Below are 10,492 nucleotides of genomic sequence, written 5' to 3' on the forward strand. Positions count from 1 at the left end.
TCTGTGAGAATTCCTCATTCTTCGTGATTAGGGTTTGTGATTCCTGAGTGTTCCAGTACTCAAATTGAAGGGAAGAACCTGTAATACTCTAAATTGATATACTGTTGTATTGTTCTATGTGTTTTTGTATAAGAATCTGAGTGATTTGTGTGAGCAGTAGGCATTTGGAGATGATTTGAGTGATCTCCTTCGAGTTCTTGGTGAAGAGTGTTCTGATTTGTGGTTCATTTTAAAGATAAGTCTCTGTGACTTGATCTTTTGTAATTTCTGAAACATATTGTAAATTATTGTTGTCAGTTTTTAGTTTTATAGTGCAACCGAGCTTTATTCATTCATGGTGGATGCTCAACAGGGGATTATGCGTTAGAAGTGGACGTCGAACCTCTGGGGTTATGGGCGAAAAATCCTCGTGTTGATTTTTGTATTTTCTGCACAAGACATTTCTATTTTTTGGTGATTGGTTTTGAATCTTGGTTAATTTTTAAGTGTTTCTCGACTTTTCAGAAACACTTTTATAAAATTAGTCAAATAGGTCCAAAAGCACCTTTTGAATTTCAAAAGCTCTTTTTGACTTTTCAAAAGCCTTGTCAAACGGGTCATACACCGATTTTAGATGGTTTTTAAAACATCCAAAACCAAGGCCTAGAAAAACTAACAAACACCAATTTTTATAATGTCTAATAAACGAAGCCATCTAAAATTGGTGAAAAAAAAAACTCCCAGACGGGCCGTAATGGAAATGAGTAAAGTGTTTTTAAATTTCTAAAACTATACTAGGGATGGATTTAGTGTCAGATAGCTTATGTTTGATGAAAATTACAATTCGGATTTTAATTTAAATTAAAATCAACAATTAATTTTAACAATATATTTTATGAGATCTACAACTTATCAATTATATATTTTATCAATTTTTATCAAAATATATTAAAAATATAATTTTAATCCCCACCGGCATATAAAAATAGTGTGGATATATATGCCATGTTTGGGAAAAATTAAAATTCATATTTTAATCTAAATCAAGTCAATAATTAATTTTATCACACAAAGGGCATGTTTGACTGTTTGAGACCCATTATTCTTCAAAAATACATTTTAGAATAGTATTTTGATGGAGAATATGTAGTTGAAAATATGAAAATTTTTGTATTTGAGTATAATATTAGTTTATTAAAGAATGTGTGGTTAAAAATGAGATAAAGAAAAATGCATTTTAAAAATATTCGGGATCCAAAAAGTGCTGTATAAATTAGCAATTTTTTAACCAACATTTTATCAATTTTATCAAAATCTTTAAAAAAATAAATCTAATTTTAATTCCCAAAGGGCACGAGACCCCATCGACCAGAGAATAGGAGGTTCGACCGAGTCGCTTCCTCTTCTGCGGTAATCTTCATCTCTTTTGCTTAGCCATTCTTTGCTTCCTTTTCATGCTTTAAGCTCTCGCATGCAAGGTAGATTCTATTTGATATTTTCTTTAATTTTTGGCCGGTTAATTTGTTGGATTATTTGTTTTGTTCTCTAATTGAATGATTTCAATTGGTATATGGTTTTCTTGCTTGGTTGGATAGTATGATTCTGTTTTGTAATTCATGATAATGCGAGTAGATCAAAAACCCCATATCATGAGAAACATTAGAATACTCCAAAGTTACCGCCTTTTAATTTTACTTCACATCTAGTTTAATTGGGTTGTCAATATTTTACTTTTCAGAATGAGTTATACTTGCTTTCTCGGGGGCAATAAGCTGTAAATCTATAAATTGACATTGGTATAATTGGTATAGTCATATTTGAGAGCATATGTTTTAGAAAATTTACAGATTGTTTAAAATTGCACTTTAAAGAACACGGAACTACATTTTTTTTTTTTTTAAATTTAAAATTTAGTCTAGGTTTCCTTCAAAGTACAGCAAGTGGATTAATTATAACAAATTTAGGAAACTTCAACTTGACAAGCCAACTGGAGCAGATTAGCAAAGTTTGGGGGATAATTTCATGGCATTTGTTAAATTGGATAGCTTCTTTTTCCCCCCATTTTAAATTTGTGCAATTCTGGATTGAGGCTGGTCCTTTCACCTGTGTTCGTGATTTAGTTGAATGCTAAACTGCCAACTCTGTGCTTTTATTTTTTTAATTGAGCAAATGTTAATATGATTGCTTTTTGGAAATTTATATATATCTTGAGATGATAACGATGTTTAGTCGCACTTGTATGACTGCACGTATATTTGAGAACCTATAAGATTGTTCATCATCTCTAAAGTGAAATCAGGATTAAAGTTGAGGTGCTGATGAATGATAACCTAGTAGACATTGAGATTGTACGATACAAATTTATCTTGATTATGAGCTATCTTTTTCAGATGGAGCCAGAAGTGGTGGAAGCCGAGCTAGTGTTGCCCACTCACATGAAATTTAAGAAGGTTCAGATGTATGAGAAGTACCCAAAGGGGCAGGCAAGAGTGAGGTGGAAGCATCTCAAGCAGATCATTCAAGCCGAGAATTACCAAAACTACCCACCCAATGAACCAAATTGTGAGTTCTACCTTAAATGTGAGACATATGTGCAATTGTATTTGTTGAACATCTGATGTTGTCTAGATGTAGCTAATTGACTGTGTATATATTAATTGCACATTACTTAGATGCATTGGAAGGTTAACTAAATATCAATCCTAGGCTTTATTTGTTGGCATGTTACAGATACAAAACGAAGACACTGTTTTATAGTAGATTAGCCTACATAGAACTTTTGCACCCGGGAATATGTTTAGTAGAATACTAGAATGTATTTAGTTAAAATGATTGATAACGCAAAGTAATTACAAAAGTGAGTTTTGGCCTACAAAAGTTCTTGTTTTTGTAACCAAATCAGTAGAACATATCTTGTGTTGAACTGAAAGAATGAAATTGTTGGCTAAGTGGATAGAGGTGAAAACAATGGGGTTACTAAATATTACTTCTCTTTCATTCATTGTCTTGGGGGACCAAATCTGGGTAACTGGAGAGATTTGAGGAGAAATTTTGATAGCATACCAGAAGGTGTTCTCAAATTTCTTCAACAAGAACATGAACATCTTTGATGAAATGTAGTCCTGAAATTGTTTATTCTGTTGTTTGTGGAGATGCACCACAGATCTTATGTCATGGCAGATGTAGAACCTCAACGTTTTCCTCAATATTTGTAAAAATGTAATGAGCCATTAGAGATGAGTCATGTTAACCTGACCTTGGTTTTCAACAGCCATGCTACTTCAAACTTCAAATGATAACACTAATACAAAGAAAGGTAGGACAAGACGAGTCATGTTAACCTTGACCTTTGTTTTCAAAAGCCATGATACTTCGAACTTCAAAAGGTAACACTGATGCAGAAGAGGTAGGAAAAGACCAGGTAAGAGATGAGATCGAAATCAGTGTTCTTGATTTAGGTTGCACAAAATATTATTATTTACCCTTTAGAGTATCCCGTGGAGTCAACTATATCAGCCTCACCTCCAGATGCCAAAATGAAATATTAGAGTATGCATCAATATTCTGCTTTTTGCTTAAAATCCTATTTATTTTTACTTAATTATTTTAGGCACATCACACCCATTTGCTTTTATTTGCAGATGTCAACATTGAGTCTCCACCATCTATGCAACCATGCAAAAGAATTTGTGATATAACCGGATTCAAGGTATCCTTCAATTTCACTATATGTTTATTGTTGACTGTTCTCCGAATTTAAACACGAGGAGCTGGTATAATGTAACTGCTGTTATGTTGGTGTGTTTCTGGACATATTATAGACGGAAATTTACAGAATAGTATAAAGTGTAAACATTTACAAAATTACATATCAACTTTTCAGTAGTTACATAGACCATGACTAACGGGTAGTCAATATTAACAGAACCTGTAAAATAATTAAATACCCATGAGTGTTAAAATTCAGTTATGATGGTTTCTCCAGAGAAATCTTTAGAAACCCCTAATTCATTGTTCCTTTCATCTCTTAACATGTGAATTATGAACCCATTACTTCTCTCTCTCTACCAATTTTTCCTCTTCAAATAGACACAGGAGCAATGCATATTTCTTCTGTCAACTGAAAACCAAACGCTATATCCCTCAAAATCTGTTAAAGTTGTGGATCAAAATAGTTGGTGTTTGGTTTTTCTAGAATAAAGCATATTGATTTTTTTATTATTTATTTATTTATTATTTTTTTTTTCAGACACCCACACCCACACACATATGTACGTTCAGGGAATAAAAAAGGTTTAACTGTTAACCCCTTTCTACTTCACATTGCTCTTTCATTTTTGTCCGTCTTTTCTAAAGAGCAAATTTCTAACATTTGAAATTGAAGATCCAAATGTATACCCTGCGTTTTGGTGATTTTCAGTTTATGCTATTATGTTAATTCTCAATATTTACAAATAAACACATATTTTAGCCAAAAAAAGGAAGCACATAAGTGGCATTGAAAGGCCAATAAATTTTTTTTTTTTAAAGGTTAATGGTTATTTATTCTTTTTTTTTTTTCCACATTTACGTATCTGTTGGTGTGGTTTTTAAGACTCAACAGGGCTTTGTATGTTGTTTAAATATTTGTCATTTTCAACTGATGCAAGAAACTTCCAGACTTGCAGGGATTTGTCATTTTTGCAATAAATGTCATTGTGGATTCATTTCCAATAGGGGTTAAAGAAATTTTAAAAATGGCATGCAAAGTGTTACATGTTTTATATAGGATGTTATTTTCAATTAGTGGTATTTTGGTCAATTCGAGTAATTTATAATGGCATCTCAGTAAATTTTTAAATTTTTGACTGAGATATTATTGATTATGTAATTTGTAAATTTTAGGAAGACTGTACAAAAACTTTAAATAGTCCCCTTGATGCAAGGTGAATGATTCAATAACTATAACAAGAAGAGATGGGGGAAGGGGAGAGAAGAAGAAGAATAGAGGCGGGGAAGAAGAGAGGAAGACGGCTGCAAGTCAACTTTATAATTTAATCAAATTCATCAACTGTCTCAAATACGCAACAAAACAGAAATAAATAACAAAACAAAAATTCTAAAGAGAAGGGCTTGGGCCAAACCCGCTAAACAAGCCCAATAACAGAAATATAAATAATAATCCAAATAGAATATAAATAATAGTCCAAATAGAAAATAAATAGTAAATGGAAGAAAATAAATAGTAAATGGATGTCCGCATTAACTCTTCCGGGGTGGGAGAAAAACTCGACCCTGTCGAGTGGATAAATCAAAATGTTGCAATGAATTTGATGCTAAAGGCTCCAAGTCATGCCATGGGGGACGATCTTTCTGATGAAACAAATATCGAAATTCCAAAATTGATGACAATGCCAATTGCAAATTACCCGCAAAAACATGAGCTGACCAAGATAACTTAGGCGAATGAGAATTTTGCCGACTCTTATAAAGTTCCAATGAATTTGGCTCACGCCGTTGAAGTCTCTCTTTGGGAATCCATGTACCGTCAGAATCAAGTCGATCTATCCAACGAACAAGAAAGTACCGAATCTCTCTATCATTTGTCAACACAAGCTGTTCATCCAAAATAACATCAATTTTATTTTTGTGTGCTGTGATAGGTGGGATTGAAGCAGACATGGCAAAAGATTCAGTGTGGGAATTCTCATGTGGGAGTAGAAACGGGTCATCAGAGGGGCTAAAATTGTCGTTGTAAGCATCGAAGTCCATAACAAATAAAATAGGGTGGTGGTCATAATGTGATAAAAGGTCATTGACATAGGTATTTTGACCAACATGCTTTGAAATTTTAAAAAGACTGGCATTACACGCGCTTGCAATATAACATAATCCCCAATATTAAATTCAAAGTATTGTTTATGCCAATCAACTTGAGGTTTATATAATGCTTTACTTACTTCAAATTGTTTATTGATCTCAATATGCAAGCTATGAAAATGTGATACAGCTACCTCAACTGACATAGACACACAAGCATGTGGGTGCATGAGAATAAGGTTTAGAGGTTTCAAAGGTTCACAACCAAGAATAACTTCAAAGGGTTTTAGACCTAAAGAGCAGTTCACAGGATCGTTATATGCAATTTGAACAGTTGGAGGGATCAAGTCCCAATTCTCAAAATTTTTCTGGACTAGAGACTGTAATAAATTGTCAGGATTTTGGTTAGCACTTTTGTTTTGACCATCAATTTGAGGTTGGTCAGTGGTGGATACTTTTGACTTAGTGTTAACCACAGGCGACTGGATTTTCCAAGAGTGACTGGTGACATCATTCAGCTCTTTAACTTGGGTAAGGGTATGCCATATAACATGTGATCGAGAATTGTAGAAGATAAGGGGTATAGTATTCAAAGTCTCGAGAAGAGTCTGGATTCCACCTAAGGAAGTGTCCTCACTATCATCCAAGTCATCAAAATCTTCAAGTTTAGGTTCATAGACTAGATCTTCTAACGGCTCCTCTATTACGTTCTTTCATGACTAAGGTTCGATTAGGACATTTAGAAGAAATGTGACCAAAATCTTTACAGTTGACGCACAACAAGTAAGAAGAAGACCTTGGAGTTTCAGAAATTCTACCCTGATTTTCCAAGATTGGAGAACCATTAGAAGGAGGAGGTCCTAGAAGGGATTTAACGGGAGGAGGTGGAGCCAATGAAACCAAATGATGATTATAAAAAATTTTACCCTTATTTTTCAAAATTGGAGGAATATCAAACAGGGGAGATCCTAGAAGGGACTTAACGGGAGGAATTGGAGTCAATGACACCGAATGATGATTGTCAATATGCTTTCTACATGGAAAAGAAGATCTTGGACTATCACGATCTTTACAATTATTTTTTCAAATAGGAGGAACATTAGACGAAGATGGTTTTATGATAGACTTATAATGAGGCGACACTAATGAGATGGGTGAGCGACGATGACCACGCTTTTCATATGGAGTACTAATAATCAAGTCATAATCTCGAGTTAAAGAGTAAGCGTGATCAAGAGTAGTGACACTTCGAAGGAAAAGCTCGCGCTTAAGATCATCTCTTAGACCTTGGCTAAACCTACTCAAAGTCGTGCTCTCATCCTCAGTTAAATGACATTTGGTTCGAAATTCCTCAAATTGCGCGATATACTCAGTCACTAATTGATTTCCTTGTTTAAGGGCATTCCATTGAGTAAGAATTTCAAAATTATCTCGTTCTCGCTCACGAATCTGATCCCTATTTCTATCCTATCCTTATGATCGGATCGAAAGTATTTTTGATTACCTTGTCGACGATGTTGTCTATTATGGGACACCTTAGAATTATCAACATCAATCGAATGAGGGATGTGTTTAAAATTTTTCAAACTAATAGATAGGGTCTTACTCTCTTCAAGAGTAGCGGTCATTTAAGTTTGAATAGCCGCTATTTGTTGGTTGAGTGCATCGAATTGTGAGGGGTTCATGTTTAAGGTACTAGAGCTAGAAGTGACAAGATGACCAATATGTAACTACATGCACTGTAATAGCAACTTAATGACATGCAATAGAGAGATCAACGAATAAAAAGTGCAAGTAATGGAAAATGAAAATTTGAGCCTTTTTTTTTTTTAAATTTAAAATTTGGGACTAAAATTATATACAACAAGCTAGTACTGCTGGTATATGTAAAATAATAAAGCAATAGTCAAATACTAGTCAAAACCTAATTACGTAAATTAAGCAGGTTAAAGTGAGATATAACGAGGTCAATGGATCCAATTACGTGAGTTTAAATAAAAATAGAGCAGCAGCAGCACAAAAATTTAATTAATGCAATTTCAAAATGAAACAGTAATATAAACCAACAATAAATAAAAGCAAGAACTTCCCTTTCGTTCGTCGAAATAGTCATGCCAGATCAACCAAAATAAAATATGTATCTGTAAATAATAGAAAAGATGTTTCTTCTCTTCTCTTCTTCTTTTTTTTTTTTTTGGAACTGCAGAAAACGATAAATTAAAAAAAAAAATTTCGGGTGTGAACAGTATCCGTGAACAGTAACGATTTTTTTTTTTTTTTATGTGAAACTGCTGAAAAATCTATAAAAAAAAATTGAAATTCCGGATGTGAACAGTACCTGTGAACAGTGACCTTTTTTTTTTTTTTTGCCTAATCAATTAGAAAGGAAATTGAACAAGAAAACTGCTGCTTCATGACAATTTTTTTTGTTTGTGTTGTTCCACAAGTTTTTGGGAAGAAGACAGGAAGAAAGTTTTGGATTGTGGATGAAAAATTACCCAAGTTTTGGCTCTGATACCATTTTAATGCAGGGTGAATGATTCAATAACTATAACAAGAAGAGAGGGGGAAGGGGAGAGAAGAAGAAGAACGGAGGCGGGGAAGATGAGAGGAAAACGGCTGCAAGCCAACTTTATAATTTAATCAAATTCATCAACTGTCTCAAATACGCAACAAAACAGAAATAAATAACAAAACAAAAACTCTAAAGAGAAGGGCTTGGGCCAAACCCGCTAAACAAGCCCAATAACAGAAATATAAATAATAATCCAAATAGAATATAACTAATAGTCCAAATAGAAAATAAATAGTAAATGGATGTCCGCATCACCCCTATATGGGTATATTTTGTAAATATCCCAATTCTAAATGCTTAGTGCTTTTTTTGGTGGTCTTCTTTTAATCTTGAGGAGAATGAGTTCCAGATTGGAGCTAGCTTGATTGTTTTAGGTCTAAGATACGGATAAATGAATGTATCTGCACAAACATGTCTTTAACTTGAAAGAATTTAATTTTTAGTAAAGCAGGAAGGTCAACTAGCACTAAAACATACTAACTGATCAGCTTGTCTTGACGTTGTGTGTTGTGGATTTCATTTGCTGGATGTTGACTAGTTGTGATACTTATTTAAATTAGTTTGGATACACTATTGGATCAAAGAAAGTATAGACTTGTGAATTTAATAAACTGAGGTTTAGTTTATGACATTTATTAAAAAAGAATGGATGATGAACTTACCTTTTTTCATCTAAAAATCGACTCAATTACTAATTCAGCGAAAGGAAGTTGAAAGATCGCAATCTGAATGGTGTTACAGATATAATCACAAAAGATGACAAATATAAGAAAAAAATTATCAGTCACGTTAATCTACAATACTGAGACAGGCTTGAGGGTTTGATTTTGAGTCACAGTTATACGATAGCATAAGAAACTTCTTTTCTGGACTAGAACTCATTTGTGTCCCTCCTATGAGAAAGAATCCTCATCGTTGCATACGTTGAACCTGCATTGCCAATGAGATGTGATCTTGTGGCAACAGTGTCCACATAAGAAGTCCAGTGTAAGAGTTTAAAGCAAGTTAATAAATCATTGTAATGACGGAATACGATGAATCATTAGAAAGGCACACTAATGGAATCCTTTGTGTAATTTTGTGGATAATTTTCCTGTGCTGCATAAGAATTCATATTTATATGGTTATCTGGAATCCCCAGTCTAGTAATTCTAATTTAGATTCCTACTTTCACTCACTAGTTTACTCCAGCTATTTTAGTTTGATGCCAATTTTCAAAGAAATAGCTATGACCTCCAAACCAAGTTAGGTTTGAGGGCCTGAGAATCTATACTTTTAAAGAGCCCTGACTTGAATACTGAAGAAATCCATTGAAGTTAACCTTTGTAGCTGGCTCGAGCTTTCTATAAGTTTGTATGCGTTGGCTCTTTGTCCTTGTCTGATTATTTTCTGAATTCCATTGCTGAAATACTGCTTCGAGAAGTTCTCTCTCTGTCAATTCAATTTATGAACTTTTCAATTCCATGCAGGCACCTTACTTAGATCCAAGGACCAAACTCCGTTATGCCAATGCTGAGGTATTCAAGATGATAAGATCGCTTCCTAATGATTATGTACAACGGTATTTGGCTCTCAGAAATGCTGCTGTTGTGCTGAGGTAGCTGTTCATGATTCGAGATTGCAAGTTGGTCATTTGTTTCATTTTGGCTAGTTAAACTCTACTCAAGAGAGACAAGATATACTTTTCATATTGGGTACTTTTACCACAAGATGTCAACTTTCCTGCATTAGCGAATCAGAACTTACATCATACCAAGGTTCTTTGTGCTTTATGTCACTCCATTATAAAATATGTAGGTTTTTAACAAGTTTAAAGGTATAAATAATGGATTTCGTGCTTGATTAATGCGTTATTCAGTTATTTTAAGACTTGTAAATTGAAATTGATCAAATGGGGTTTTGCTGCTCGTTTGTTGCCAACATAAAGAGTAATCATACTATAAATTGTTCGATTTTGCCGAGGATTCTATGCTTCTCATCTCAATCAATTCGAAGATGGATATCTAATGGAACTTGAACATCCAGGCCTGTGCATCGCCCAACCTCAAACACAAATACCAGCCTAAATTACTAAGTTTCGATCTATAAAAGCCAGGCTATTTAGTGATATATATCTGTGTACCAAAACTTTCCAGCTGT

At 33.8% G+C, this 10,492-nt stretch overlaps 1 protein-coding gene across 6 annotated transcripts; it reads left to right on the forward strand.

Moving 5' to 3' along the window:
• The first annotated feature begins 1,280 nt into the window (after positions 1-1,280).
• On the forward strand, positions 1,281-10,220 carry LOC111410109 (chromatin-remodeling complex subunit ies6). Of its 6 annotated transcripts, none has more exons than XM_023040314.1 (4): positions 1,281-1,389; positions 2,370-2,559; positions 3,621-3,688; positions 5,622-5,787. In XM_023040314.1, the coding sequence occupies exons 2-4, from the start codon at positions 2,370-2,372 to the stop codon at positions 5,700-5,702; spliced, it is 339 nt and encodes a 112-aa protein (XP_022896082.1). In that variant the 5' UTR covers positions 1,281-1,389; the 3' UTR covers positions 5,703-5,787. The 6 variants fall into 6 exon arrangements, with proteins under 6 accessions (XP_022896082.1, XP_022896078.1, XP_022896083.1 ...); XM_023040310.1 differs by lacking the exon at positions 5,622-5,787 and adding an exon at positions 9,823-10,220 and having other exon boundaries at positions 1,282-1,389; XM_023040315.1 differs by having other exon boundaries at positions 1,282-1,389; positions 2,370-2,541; positions 5,622-5,729.
• Positions 10,221-10,492: the final 272 nt, after the last annotated feature.

This window comes from Olea europaea, chromosome 15 (genome assembly GCF_002742605.1).
Source record: "Olea europaea var. sylvestris chromosome 15, O_europaea_v1, whole genome shotgun sequence".
Taxonomy (NCBI): Eukaryota; Viridiplantae; Streptophyta; class Magnoliopsida; order Lamiales; family Oleaceae; genus Olea; species Olea europaea.

What these genes read in the sequence shown, in the direction of transcription:
- LOC111410109 (XM_023040310.1), top strand. Translation starts at nt 2,370, where the DNA reads ATGGAGCCAGAAGTGGTGGAAGCCGAGCTAGTGTTGCCCACTCACATG. An exon ending in TTGTGAGTTCTACCTTAAAT is followed by an intron (nt 2,560 to 3,620) that starts GTGAGACATATG and finishes TTTTATTTGCAG; the next exon opens with ATGTCAACATTGAGTCTCCA. An exon ending in GTGATATAACCGGATTCAAG is followed by an intron (nt 3,689 to 9,822) that starts GTATCCTTCAAT and finishes AATTCCATGCAG; the next exon opens with GCACCTTACTTAGATCCAAG.